The following is a 15,498-nucleotide window of genomic DNA, read 5'->3' as shown; positions in this document are numbered from 1 at the left end:
GAGGCCTTAAACTGAGAACTTCTACACACAGAGATAACTTCATTCATTCAAGTGTAAACATTGTATCTTTCTGTTCTTTTCTTGGCAGCCTGCCCAGAGAGGAGGAAAGACGTTTCTATGGCAATTTACACTGACTTCTATTAGAGAAGTCATTTCAAAGTCCCGCTGCAGTTCTATATCGGCTTTTTACCAGCACAATCGGCCGATGCCGATTAATTAAAAAACGGCAAATATCGGCCGACCGATATATCGGTCGACCTCTAATTGTAAATCCCTTATAAATCTGAATATCTGAAGTAAGCGAACATTAGTGGAATTGTGTGTGTGTGTGTGTGTGTGTGTGTGTGTTTTTAGGGGTTTTTTTGTTTTGTTTTTTTCCAACCCCTCATGAACCAAGTGAAAATGCACATAGGCAGACTTTGCCTGATAAGCCAATTTTGGTTTGACCACGTTAGAATATTTAGTACCCCTAACCGATTGGCCTGGGTATAATACTATAGTTAATGAACTATAGCAGATGGGTTCTAATGAATAGTGTGGTTGTAATGTGTGGCAGAGCATGTCTCCACAAAGGTCCATCTATGGCCAGTTTGATTCCAGTCAAATGATTTTAATTTTTTCATACAGATTATTAGAATGTTCAGGCATTACTTCTTATAAGGCAATGTAACCTGGGGCTTTATTGTTTCTTCATATCTGTTCTAACACTCTAGATGAGTAGAAAGTGAGTGAAACCTTAACCCTGCAGATTACTTGAAATACTGATTCCTCCCTGCTGATAAAGCAAATGCACATATGCATAACTGAAGACTGCTGTCTGTTCCCCCCTGGGGAATTTGTCGATATATCGGCGTATAACATGCTCCGTCATATAAAACGTTCCCCAATTTAAGAGGGAAGTTTCCAAACTTTTAAAAAAAAAATAAACCACTTTAAAGCAAAATAGTGCCCATCTGCAGATTTAGTGCAGCCTGATCAGTGTCCATCTGCAGCATTGCTTAGTGTCCATCTGAAGCCCTGCCGAAATATAGGCTTCCACTGAGGGGAAGGAGGGGACGAGTGCTGCCGAAATAGAGACGGACCCCGCCCCTTGGCCCGAATCCTATAATGGACATAAAGCCGGTCCAATGCCAGGACATCAATACTAGATGTCCAGGGGGCAAGACTAAGCGTAACTGCGAGCCAAGACGAGTACACAGGAGAACTGGCTCTATTTCGGCAGTGCTCCTCCCCTCAGTGGCAGCCTATATGGGTATATAACACGCACACACGATTTTCCCCCTATTTTAAGATCTTTCGATCTTCTAATTTGATCTTCTAATAGGGGGGTAGGCAACCTCAACCCTCCAGCTGTTTTGAAACTACATGTCCCATGACATTGCAAGACCCTGACAATCACAGGCATGACTCCTAGAGGTGGAGGCATGATGGGATTTGTAGTTTCACCACAGCTGAAGTGCCAAGGTTGCCTAGCCCTGTTCTAAGATCACCTGGGTTAGGCTTTTTGATTTTTTTTTTTAGAAAAAGAAATTAACTTTTTTTTTCTCTTCTTTTTGGATGTACATGGGTAAAGGGATAAAGAAAAAGAAAATGGAAAGGATGTATATTGTATTAATGTATATGATTAAAGAAAACAAATAAAAAGTTATTAAAAAAAACAAAAAACTAGCAAGCCACCAATATTGTAAAAGCATAAGGATGGCATGAAGAAGAAAAATATAATAAATGAAAGGCCTACCTTTAAAATTTCGGCCTCTTTTGAAAAACTTGGCATTCACGTAACAGTTTGTTCATGTTTGGAATTTAATTGGTCACCTCCACAAGTCTGTTACTGGAGTCCATCGCGAAGGCAGAACAGATGGTACTGCAGGCTGACTTGCCAAACCGGCTAGCCTCAATGTTAGCCTGGCTGTAGTTTGTAGGGCAGTGTACGGAGGTCAGTAGTTTGTAGGGCAGTGTAGCGCAGAGGACCATGTCTCAATAGGGCAGAGATTTTTGTTCACAGGGAGTCACAGCAGCAGAGAAACTTCCCTCACATGCAGGGCAGGAAAGTACAGATGGCACACTATTCTTTCGTCTATTCCATGCAAAGTCACACACAAGTGCCTAGGATGGATGAGAGAGGAGGGACAGAGGGCATGAGTGCAGCACCCTAGGTATGTTCCCTGTGCCCCACTACATATGTGAGGGCACTACATATGTGAGGGGAGCAATTCCGACTGGGGTCAGCAATGCAGGGATGCAATCTACCCGTCTCCTGCCCACGATCGAGGGAAGTGCGGGTTATCGTCCCGTTGCCCTTTTAAACATGTTCATTAACCTACTGGATAACAGACTCTGTGACTCTTTAAAGGTGTCAGGTCACCTGAGGCCAGGTGACAGGTGCACACCGTTGGGGGCAGGAGTGCACCACTAAGGTAGTGCACCGTATGTCTGACTGTTGCGGATGGAAGTCTGGGTGATTAAGGAAGTCAGATCCACTGGAGCACCAACACGGATCCCACAGGGAGCTAGAGCATAAGATTCCCCAGGGCGCTAAGCCTAAGAGCCAGCAGGTATTCACCAGAGCCTCTAGTGGTGAGGCTGGACTGTTCTGAAACTGGCTCCAGGTTGCGGCCCCCAGGGTCTCCCAGTTCACAGTAGTCTACAGGAGGATAGAGAGGAAGCAGCAGTCCAGGATAACAAGAGATAGTAATGAGATAAGCCAAAGGTCAGGGGCGACTAGCAGACTAGGATTAACATAGAAAATGCCAAAGGTCAGAGTCACAAGCAGGCAGGGATAGGCGAACAAGCCAAGATCGGTAACTAGAATCAGACGTAGAAGACACAGTAAGTCGCACACGGAAGCTAAACACACAAAGTTGATCAGCAGGCCTGGCTTGCAGTGCACAGGTTAATATAAAGTTCTCTGATAGGGGCTGGGGTGGAGCCATGTTTAGAGGATTGATATTTAAGCAGCAGGTGAGAGTGGCTGGCCTCTAAAGGTGAACACATGGAGGAGAGGTAAGCTGACAGACAAAGACAAACACTACTGCATATTCATGACAAAAGGTCAGGTTAATTCACACTATTCTCCACACCATTCTGTCATGCATGGGACAGTGTAAAGAGCAAATAGGACATTGTGGCCATTATAGCTTACAAGATCCAAGGGGGCCTTGCATCTCATCTAATGCAATACTACTTTGCTGTCCATCTACAAAAACTAGCCTCATGGTCTCCCCTTCTTTATTCAACAGATGGAATGAGCTGATAGCTGGTTACTATCCATCTCAAACAAGAAGTATTTAAAAAAAAAATATATATATAGAATCCTAATTACCTAGGTTGATGCAGCATTGGTCTGATGCTGCATCTGTCCACAGCCAGCTCTAAGGCTGAGAATTGAGTGATCAAACACCACAGATCGCTCGGTTCTCAGTGTTTTCTGAGCAGAGAGCTGATTACTGTCGGTGAGGCCAAAAATAAATTATATCTGATGGGAATCTTGATTTTACTTCTTGGTGACCTATTCCCAAAGCATTCTTTATCTGAGGAGGTGGGAAGAGATTTTTGGATAATATTTCTCAATCTCCATCTGACAAATTTTGTGGACAATTTTGTTTTTATAGTTTTTGCAAGCATCTTGTTCAGTGGTACTACACTCCCATCATTGTGCCCCTCCTTGCCCAGTATATGTTGAGGTACCACTTAGGATTGGCTCCTCCTGTGGCGTTTTTTTTTTGTTCCCTATAACTGTACCTTGCCGGGAGTTGTTAAAGTAAAATTACTAAGCTCTTAAGCTCTTACTAAGCGCTTATAAGTTCTCCCTCTATATCCCATGTATTATCTCCCAGGACTTCCTGTCTGTTAAAGTAAAGCTAAAGGCAAAACTTGGGGTCCTCAAGAGATTCCTTTTTAATATGCAGGAATTTCCCCTCCCTTCCTTTTTTTGGTTATGGGACTGGAAGTGAAGGGAAATCACTGGAACAAAGAAGGCAGAAAATAACCTTACAGGGGATTATAACCCTCCCTTACCCTATCCAAAAAAATAAGTTTTGCTTATAGTTCTATTTTCATTCTGTTCTGACCCACTCAATATATTTATTCCTTGCAATATTTTCACACTAGTGGTTCTGCAATATGTATATTCACAACTCTTCTGCTTGAGAGGAAGCCTTCGGTTTTTTTAAAGCCCTCTTTCATAAGAGTCTACCTTGACTTTCTACTGTTTACTTAATAACTACAGTATTTTTTTTTTGTGTTTTTTATTTTTTTAACTATAAAAAATCTGTAAAAATACAATTGTATTTAAAAGTTATACACGGTTCTGGTTTAACTGTTGCTTCAGGGTCTTGTGATTTTTAGTTAAACTTTTTATTTTGGGTGGGGGGCACAAAGGATGTTTTAAAAGCTGGTATGGACATATAAATTAGGTGAAAGTACTGTCTACATAGCTACATTTACTATCACATCTACATTGTAAAGTGGGGGTTATCTTTGAAAGGTGGGGTTATTTTTTAATTATAATCTTCATGGGCAACACTGAGCTAATAATAGTCCGGTAACATTTAATGAGGCAGAAATGATTAAAATAGGTATAGGTGAATGTTCCTTGTACCATGAAAATAAGTGATCCCCAAGGATGCCAAATGAGACACACTGACGTAGGAAGTTTGCAAACACCAAGCCCAAGTGAAAATAAACTGCTTACATATAAATGACTTTTCTTCACACCACTTGCTGAGATGTAAATCTGTTTAGACCCATGAATATGCTAACAAAAGAAGCTGATTAAATTTGTGAAAAAAACATATAGTTTTGCTAAAAGAGGATATAAAATATGCAACAGTGTGCTTAAACACAGTTGAAGTGATTCTAAAGGTTGAAGGTTTTACGTTCATGCATTCTTTGCCCCACCAATACATACTCGAACCCGATGTGGATCCAGCGATGTGCAGGAGAGCAGCTGCTCTCTCGGCCCTCTGCCTCCTCATTGGCTCAGGCTGTCAATCACAGCCAGTGAAGAGGGAGCAGGGGCAGAGCCGAGCACTGTTCTGTTTTTTTTACCTTTTTTAGTATCCCTTTAAATACAGGATGCTCCTTCACATACCTACAGCAGCTTTAAAAAGCCTGCCGCTATGGCTTAATGGCAAAGTAATGCTCCAACAATTTCTTTTGCTGCCCAAGCTTGCCTGCCCCTTCCTACCTCTGACACACTCATGTTGGCCAGTGATGCAGCTCAACATAGTGACCAATAAGCGTAAGGGGGACCAACCTTAACAAAAATCTCTAACGATATCCTAGAAATGTTGGGGCTTTGCCACTTAGAATGGCCCAGCATTTAGTCACGTTTTGAAGACTTTTTTTTTTTGAAAATGCTCGTACTTTACACCTGCTGCCATATTTTTTTTTCCTACAGACCATCTCACATCATTTGTCCATATGTGGATCATTTATGTATTTGGACAAGATGATCATTTTTTTCCTTTACCTTGTCTAAGCCCTTGTACACATGGTCGGACATTCCGACAGAAAATGTCCGATCGGACCGTGTTGTCGGATGATCCGATCGTGTGTGGTCTACATCGGACTGTTTCCGTTGGAATATCCAACTGACAAAGTTTTAGAGCTGGGCTATAAAATTTTCCGACAACATGATCCGATCGGACTTTGTCCGATCATTTGTAGAGAATTCCGATCGGACAAAGTGCCACACATGCTCAGGTCAAATTCCTAGACCAAAGCTATTGGCTACTAGCCTGAACGTAGTCCCGTCGTTACGAAATAACGTCATCACCTTACGAACAATCGGATTGGATTTTGTTGTCGGACTGTCCGACCGTGTACAAGGGCTTAAGGAAGAATACATTCAGTTAATTTACAGTGGGAGTAAACTCCCATGTATGAATTGTACCTATAGGCAAGCCTTATTATAGGCTTACCTATAGGTACTGTAAATATCTCCTAGGAGCGATTTACTGTACATGCAGTCGGTGACACCACCGGTGCATGCTCTCTGAAGGAACGGCCTCCTGGGCCGTTCCTTCAAAGTCCTGTGTCATAAACGGGGGTTCGCATGCACATGCACGGGTGTGCCATCATCATGGCTCTGGCCACTCACACAGCAAGAGTCCGCGGACCCGAAACGAAGACTAGGAGAAATTGAAGCCATGTCAGTAGTGACAGCTCACCGCTTAAGGGCTTTGTTCTAAGGGGAGTTTCACAAAATGTGCTAGCATGCGATGCATGCTAGCACATTATAACTTTGCCTTGCAGTTTAAAAAAATATCGCCTGCGGTTTACTACCGCTTTAATCCTTCTTCATCAGTCCTCCACACGTGTTATTTGATTGACTCTGAACCCTTTACAGTTCTACAATATACTTTTTGTGAGCTTAGCGGCAAAACCCAGACTGCGTAATCAAGAGTGAGGTTTTACTATTGCTAACCCAATGCACAGTGTGAATGAGCCCAAAGGGTGCCCATAGTCTGCACCTTTCTAAAGATCACAAATTGCGTTGTGAATCCCATATTGTTTTTTGTTTTTATATATATATATATATATATATATATATATATATATATATATATATATATATATTTATATATATATATATATATATATATATATATATGAAAACGTTGCGTTACTAGTCAATAAAATGAAATTGGCACCTAGCATCAACAATATAGTGAATTGTATACTAGAATGGAAGAAATAAGATGCAGCGCTTAGAAAAAAAAAATAATACACTCAAGGAGCAACCCTCATAAGAACATATAGGGCCAGTGACTCTTAATTTGATCGCATATGCAAGTGCCAACCCCCAAAAAAAAAAAAAATAGTCTCAACTGTGCAACAAACAGGCAAATGTGCAAAATATTCTTATAGAAGTTCACTGGGGTAACCCCCTTTGAAAGATGCCCTGTAAGTTAAAAACTCAAAAGTGCATAAGTGCAACAATGTACCATTAGGAAAAGATTTGTCCAAAGCAGCGAAAAAAATTTTTTTTACATCCAGAACAACTAACAAAGTGCAGGAATCTGACACAATATAAATCCCTGAGATGACCTCCAGAGAAAAGGGTCATGCAGATTAGTTAAAAAAAGTGTATAAGTGCAACAAAGTATCACTATGTAGTTTACACTTCCATAATATGATACAAATAAAATCAAGCCAAAATAAAAAAAATCCTCCCTTAAATGCTCTATAATGTCCTTTAAATAGACACAGCCATAGTAGTATTTCCTCGCAGATGGTGGTAAATCAGAGTAGGCAGATCACTCCATGTGCAATATGTGACCATATATAATTGACATTGAAGAGATTAGGTACGCTTACCACAGGTGGTGGACACACATACCATGTATCGGTGTGTCAAACGAGAGTTTTAGACCATCCAATCCAGCAGGTCTGGGAACAGCGATGTTGTAAAGATATATCTTAGCCACATCACAGGCAGTAACGGTAAGTAGATGGCTCCCAAGACGCGATGAACGTGTCATCAACTGCAAGGATCCACAATACTCTCAATGGTGTCCGAACAAGGCATTAAATCATGAAAATAGATGGAAGAAAAAAAGGCTCCACATAGTGCATTACGGTAATTCAGATGAACAAAAATATCTTTGGGATTTATTTAAAAAACGAATAAAAATATACAATCACCAGTCATGGTAAATGGGTAAAGTGATCACATAGAAAATATATCTGTAGCGTGGTATCAGAAACACAGTGAGCTAGCAGACATGTTTCAGAACAAAAGTCCAACTGGGGCATTTTTTTTTATTTTTTTTTGGTTGGCACTTGCATATGCTATCAAATTAATAGTCACTGGCCTTATATGTTCTTATGGGGGTTGCTCCTTGAGTGTATATACACTATATTACCAAAAGTATTAGGATGCCTGCCTTACACGCACATGAACTTTAATGGTATCCCAGTCTTAATGGGATGTAGGGAGTACTTGCTGAGTGAGTTTGGGGTGAAGGAACTTGACTGGCCTGCACAGAGTCCTGAACTCAACTCGATAGAACACCTTTGAGATGAATTAAAGTAGAGACTGCGAGTCAGGCCTTCTCGTCCAACATCAGTGCCTGACCTCACAAATGTGCTTCTGGAAGAATGGTCAAACATTCCCGTAGGCACACTTCTAAACCTTGTGGACAGCCTTCCCAGAAGAGTGGAAGCTGTTATAGCTGCAAAGAGTGGGCCAACTCAATATTGAACCCTACAGACTAAGACTGGGATGCCATTAAAGTTCATGTGCGTGTAAAGGCAGGCGTCTCAATACTTTTTTGTGTGTGTGTATTTTTTTTATTTTGCATGTAACTGTTGGTAATCTCACTGCATGTGGTCTTATGCTTTGGTATACTATGTGCTTTCTTTTTAAATCATACCAATTATTTATGTATCGCTTTTTTCCAGAGAGCAACCCATCTTTAGCACCAAAGCCCATGTCTTCCAGATTGATCCAAACACAAAGAAGAACTGGGTTCCTACCAGCAAACATGCAGTTACTGTGTCCTATTTTTACGATAGCACAAGGAATGTCTACAGGATAATTAGTCTGGATGGGTCGAAGGTAAGGTAGCCTGCCATAAGTAATGTAGGCTTTGGCTAAACTGTAGCTCAGCCATGGTATTATATGCTGTAATAGGTCGTGGCATCATCTGATATTGTCAAGTGCAGCCATAATATATATACCCGCATTTATTACAGACTCTAGAATTGGAATGCCACAGCCCATGTCTGGGTCATTACATTTCCTAATCAGTGGCCTAAAGTTATCTTACTTTTGTGTTCCGATGAATGTCTGACCATAAGGAAAAACTTGAAGCTGTATTGGCCAGTTTGCATTTTAAAACTACTTGGAGAACACTCAATAAGGTGAAGTTAAGGGGAGAGTAGATTGAATTACCCCTTTGACTTTGTATTTTTGAAAATTCTAATAAGAGATATGCCTTGTAATTTGTCTATCTAGCCTCTCCAAGAAAAGATTTTCCCAATTACTTTTACCGAGAGCCATCCTGGGAACTATAACTATTGTGTTGCTCAGCTGTATATTGGCTGTAGCAAATGAATGTAACTGAACGTTACCATCTGAGTTAACAAGAGCTATCCAAAAGCAGCATAGGATTTAAATTGCCTGCTGCCATCTATAACAGAAATATACATTTTTGGGTGGAGTTACAATTTGAATCATCCTGAATAAAAGGCTTATTTAAATAAGTAAAATGCTATACAACTCATAAATTAGTCTTCTTACTGTGGCATTTTCTTCAGATCTGTCATATCTATACAGATAATTGTAAAAATATTGACAGCATTAAGTTCTGACAACATAACTTTGAAGTCCTGACACCATCACATTTATTTTCCTTAAGAAAACTGCTATTTTGATGATGCTGCGCATCAGCTTCAGGGCTGACTCATTTATATATATTTATATACACCATTCCATTGAGGCTTTTTTGCTACTGCCAGCTATTTTATTATAACATCCAAAATGATGGAGAGGTACATCACATACCAGACACATTTTATATAAATATGTTCATTCCGGGTATACAGCAGTTTAATTAACTTTGGCTGTAAGCTATATTTGTGGATCTGGAGCAGTATCAGCAAATATGATTTTTCATGTTTTTCTGATGACTTTATGTATTTTTCCAGATTATTCTGCATCTGGCTGTGATTGAAATGTGCTGATTGATCTATAGACTGCATACTTTTATGGTGTCGGTGAATTGTATAAGGAATAAATGATGTAGGAGTAGAAGATTGTATATAGGTAGTGTCTTGGCATATGCCAAACTCTCAAGGGTATACAATATCTTCTCTTGCTTTCTGTTTCTTCCTCTCTCTATCTTCAACTGTCATTGGTTTAAATAAGATTCTCATTCTTATTCAGTTTAAAATATTTTGTTGCATTTTAAAGAGAACAAAAGGTTGTTGTAAAACTATGCTTATATTATAAGATTTAAAGGATGAAGTGAAGCCAACCAAACAAAATGATACCACATTCCAAGTATTCAATATAAACAAGGAAAGCAGGGGGAGAGGTGACTAGCCTCAACGGGACTTTTAACGGTATCAAACATTACATATGAAAAAAATCGCATAGCAATCAAAAAAAGTTTTTTTTATAAAAACGAATTTTCTTAGAAATTTATTATACAAAAACATAACAGATTTTGCTAAAACAGCACCATGAATACAGATATACATCCATACAATACGTAGAGATCTGGAAGAATCATTTGTGAACTCAGTCAATGTAGTATGATGCTCGACATGTTTCACTCGTAAGCGAGTTTCTTCAGGAGCTTAGAGTATCACTGACAAGAATAGTACAAATATATATTTACACAATAGATCAAAATAATCCCCTATTGCAAAAAATTAAGAGGCTCAGTGGAAGATAAAGGGACGGGGAAACCATCCGGACCATATATGCTTGCAGGGAGGTGCTTCAAAATAGCAGTTTAAATATATGCTGGTAGGATCAAGGTTAAAGAAACTGAACCCCCACATAAGGGTCAGGGGCTGCCATAGCTAGACCGCAATTTCCAAAATGGGCAGGGGAGATGTCCACCTAGCCGTTCTCATATAGGGTGAAATTGACTCAGTGTTATGCTGGGGCTTATCAAATCTAATTACACAGGTGTAACGAACTTGCACATACACAGTCCTGGATCTGTTCGTTACACCTGTGTAATTAAATTTGATAAGCCCCAGCATAACACTGAGTCAATGATACTCTAAGCTCCTGAAGAAACTCGCTTACGAGTGAAACATGTCGAGCATCATACTACATTGACTGAGTTCACAAATGATTCTTCCAGATCTCTACGTATTGTATGGATGTATATCTGTATTCATGGTGCTGTTTTAGCAAAATCTGTTATGTTTTTGTATAATAAATTTCTAAGAAAATTCGTCTTTAAAAAAAACTTTTTTTGATTGCTATGCGATTTTTTTTCAGATGTAATGTTTGATACCGTTAAAAGTCCCGTTGAGGCTAGTCACCTCTCCCCCTGCTTTCCTTGTTTATATGCTTATATTATAGGCATTATCTTTTTTGGTTTGATTGGGATAGATCCAAAGAATGGTTCTACGATTTTATACATTTGTTTCCTTCTCCATATCAACTGCTTTTTGTTTGATCTTCTAAAACCAAAAGTGACTGCAATGCCAGCCTTTCAGATTTCCACCATTTGTAGGAAGATAATCCATTTGGTGTCCATGGTAAACCAAAGAATTAAAGTTCCTATAATTCAGCTGAAGATCTAAAGATCTCTGTCCGGGTTTGAGAACCCTTCATTATAGCCTGGACTACAAAACCAATATCTGCAAGATGTGTTCCACTTTCAGTTAAGTCTGACGAGTAAGGCGGCCACTGTGGATTTATGACTTCCTTGGGAATCCTACTCATCGCAAATGCAAAGCAAGGTTCTGCAATATGGACCCTAAAACCAAAAAAACGAATTGGGATTCATAATGGTTAAAGAGCATCTCCCGCAAAAAACTCACCACCAGTAATAAGTTAACAGCAAAAAAAATCACAAAACATTTAAAAGATTCATGTACTGCCTCAGAAAAAAAAATGATTTAAGCTGGATAACTCATAAAAGACACTTTTTAAAAAAAAGGGTATTTTATTCTACACATTTTATTCCATCTTCTGGACCTCTCTTTTGGCATTGTCTCTGTCACCAAAGAGATCTGATAGGCCCATAGGTAAAGGGAGTAGCTAAAAGTAAGGTTTCCCACAGGATAGTTAGGTATATAGTTTGCGTATTACTAAACCAGCACTTTTATGGTACCGTAGTCATTATACATAAGGGTTTGACATATTAGGATGCAACATTTTATCACTTTTTACGATTCCAAATTTATTACCTACGCATATAGTAGCTTCTACTTTCTTTCAATGTACTCAGGTGTTCTAAAATACAGGGTATTTGGTTATACCTGCCCTCTCATGCACCTCTCTTTTGCCTGATAAATGTTATGAATGCCCCCCTCTGACCAATATTGAGGTACAGCAGTGGTTCTCAACCTCAGTCCTCAAGTACACCCAACAGGCCATGTTTGCATGTTTTCCTTTATCTTTCACAGGTGCTTTAAAGTCAATGCTTGGCAATTTGGACATCTATTTTATCTAAAGGAATTCCTAAAACCTGGCCTGTTGGGGGTACTTGAGGACTGAGGTTGAGAATCACTGATGTACAGGACAAAAAAGGGCCAAATTAGAGTCCAACCTTCAAAGGTTGTTATTATAGGTAAACTCTTGGGAGTCTTGGAAAAAGTTTGGAACTGCATGTATTATACCATTATTAGCTCATATTACCTTTACATTTCCTATACTTGAGCCTTACAAAGTCCTCTGGGGTTGAGAAATGGCACGTTTCTGGTGATCGCTAACACTGGCTTCCATTCCCACTTGATAATACCCAGGCCTGCTGATAGACCCTTCAGGTATTGTATTCTGGGATGAGGGCAGTGACATAGTTTTTCAATATTTTAGAAGTGCAGAAACAGTTTATATGCTCAGCATAGCATTTAAGTGGTGAATGTAAGGCTCCTGACCCTGTTTCATCATTTCCCTACACACATTTGCAGAGATTTTTATTTTATGTTATCCAGACCAGTGGTTCTCATACTATAAGGCTGTCTACTAAGCCTGGTATCCAAGGTAGAGATGCCCCAAAGCCTTATTTTTAAAGCTGCCATAGTTTATTTTTATCATTTGATTTTAATAAAAGTACACATTTCTATAGAATGTATATTGGTTAGATTTTGTCTACCTCTTGATTTTACTGATAACCTATAAGAAAGGTGAGACCCAGGGGTCACCTGAGACCGATAATTGAGGCCCAGGGAACATCTGACAAGTATACGAAGGCTTGATAAAATACATTTTTATAGTCACTACTTAAGAAAAAGGAAGACTAATTGCTCACATAAACTGACATTGGTGTACATGGATAAATCACATAATCTGCATGCTAAAGTGTTGTGTATGATTTACAGCTAAAGAGCCAGCGTACATAAATAGAATCATGATTTATGAATAACACATTTTGGCCATCTTCAGAGCAGGAGATATTTCATATTAATGTAGTATAATGAAGGGGAGCAACAATTTTTGGACACACAGCTGACTTCCTTTTCCATAATCCCAGAAAATGTATTTTACCAATTTAATATTATTGCCACCTTCTATCATCTGTAGCCTGTGGAGAACAATGCACACATTAAGGGACATGCGATAGAGGTCAAATATCGGTTTGTCCTTTCCCTTTTTTGTTTTGGTTTCTATGTTTTATTTCATTTTTTTTATTTTATTATTTAATATTTTTGATGATGATTATTATTATTACAACTATACGCAGTATATTGTCCGACCTAATATTTTGTAAGGGTAGGAAGGGCCACCTCAACCGTTGTGGAGTCTACTCCCTCGTCTCAACATTGTGAATGCCTGACTGTGTGACCCTGATGCTGCTGATTTGATAAGGGATGAAAGACAGAGGTCATTTAACCCGCCTCCCTTGACAACAAATTCTGCAGGTCCACACTATTATCTCCCAGCAGTGTTTACTTACACTTAAGTTGTTCTCGAGGGGCTAGGTTAGACCCTGATACCTTTATGTTTGTTTGTTCAAAATGTTACAGGTACCATTTCCTCCCATTACTGTATGTAACTCTAAGATTCTATAATCTTACCTATGAAGAATGTTTGTTGAACTGTGTTTCTTTGTTTTGTCTACTATAAATAAAGACTATACAAAAAAAAGATATCTCAGTTTGAGGTCATCGTTCTCAATGTTTTTAGCTTTTTCAACACAAATCTGTCTTGAGATTGGAGGTCTATTTTATAGATACCATTTAAGTGTTTCCCCCAACACTGATGTCTCTGCTCTAATAATAGTAAGATGAATCTGTCATAGAAGGGACCTCTTTTCGAAGGGCATATTATGTGAAAGGATCTGCCATTATCTGTTATATTGTACTTGGATTAATTTATATATTTTTATTAATTACAGGCAATAATTAATAGCACCATCAGTCCCAACATGACATTCACTAAAACATCCCAGAAGTTTGGCCAGTGGGCAGACAGTAGGGCAAATACAGTGTATGGCCTGGGCTTCTCCTCTGAGCATCAGCTCACAAAAGTGAGTAAACTGTCCTAGTACCTTGTGTGGTTGAATGTAATCATAACAATGGCTGATATGAAAAATCTATTTAATAAAGTTGTTGAAAAGAGAGCGCTAGTTCATATTACAATCCTCAAAAGTATGGTGATGAAAATAGTAAGAAACCCAATACTATGAGGGAGGACATTATTTTGGTGTATTTTGGAATTGTCAAACTAAGCGCCTATTTTTTTGTATCCTTCCATATTGCTGACTTGTTACCATAACAGAAACAATAGGTTGTGTTGAAAAGATAAGTTTGGCTTCTTCATCTATCCATGTCTCCGTGCTTCATTTTGTTGGGAAATCCATTTGAAAAATGCCCCCTAGCATTTCTAGCTGTCGCCATCTTGATTAAGGGCAGACGAGTCATGTAGCATTCACTTCCTGAAATCAATTTGACCTTGGCTTATGCGTGTAGGCAGGCATGCTTAGCTGAGAAAGCTCCTCCTCCAGATGAAAGGAAAGAAACCCAGCGGGTTGAACGAAAAAAAAATGTGCTGATTCCCCAGTCAACACATATGAGGGGATGGAGGAATCACTTCCACTGAACTATTGCATTCTTATGTCTTCCTGCCTTCATAAGCTAATGATCAGTGTTGCCGACTATGGCTGGCTGCACTGATTGTTCAAGAAAAATCTGACAGGATGGTTGTACAGAAGTTGTCCGATTAAATTTACTTCTGTACAACCAGGCAGGCTTAAGCTTCATAAAACTTATACAGGAGTGACAGACCTCTCCCCCATGTGACATTGCTAGATGCCTGAGCAGCCAATAGCCAAGCACTAGTATGTCTTGTAGGGAGGGTTAGGGAATAACGTGCTCCCCCATATCTGGAAGTAACAGGTAGGTCACTTTGCTTGCCAGGGTGAATGCAGCAGTAGAGAAGTAAAATGTAGGCAAGTATAGGCAGCTATAAGGGTCTGCATGGTCAAAGCAAAAGTTCAATTTATAATGTAGCTATACCCTTTTTGTTTGTTTTGGATAGGGTGAGGATATGTTAGAACCCCTATACTGTTTAAAATCCAGTAATATACTGTCTCAAGCTGCTCTGCGCCGGTAGCATAATTATTAATGTGGAATGTATATTCCTTGATAAAGAACAATATTTATTAAGTTGCTATGAGTAAAGTTCCTCTTTAAGTTGCCACATCATATGCAGTTAAAAAAGCTCACAATATATTTTTGTTACACATTGTCCCAAAATTTGAAATGGCTGCCCCTTTCAGAAAGGCAAACACTGTCAGATACAACTAGGAAAAGTCTCCTGAGACGGCTTCATAAATTTTGTTGACGTTCTCAAATACT

At 39.2% G+C, this 15,498-nt stretch overlaps 1 protein-coding gene across 3 annotated transcripts in view; it reads left to right on the top strand.

Moving 5' to 3' along the window:
* The window catches only part of HOMER1 (homer scaffold protein 1), a 175,391-nt gene that overhangs the window by 36,029 nt on the left and 123,864 nt on the right, over positions 1-15,498 (top strand). For all 3 annotated transcript variants that reach the window (XM_077462602.1, XM_077462600.1, XM_077462601.1), the window contains exons 3-4: positions 8,410-8,566; positions 14,037-14,168. In XM_077462602.1, coding sequence (XP_077318728.1) covers positions 8,410-8,566; positions 14,037-14,168 — 289 coding nt within the window. The remainder of the gene's footprint in view (positions 1-8,409; positions 8,567-14,036; positions 14,169-15,498) is intronic.

Source organism: Lithobates pipiens, unplaced genomic scaffold (genome assembly GCF_037356315.1).
Source record: "Lithobates pipiens isolate NorthernLeopardFrog02 unplaced genomic scaffold, aLitPip1_a1.2 Scaffold_3, whole genome shotgun sequence".
In the NCBI taxonomy this organism is placed as follows: domain Eukaryota; kingdom Metazoa; phylum Chordata; class Amphibia; order Anura; family Ranidae; genus Lithobates; species Lithobates pipiens.
Note: the sequence above shows the minus strand (reverse complement) of the source record. Positions and strands in the feature narration are given on the sequence as shown.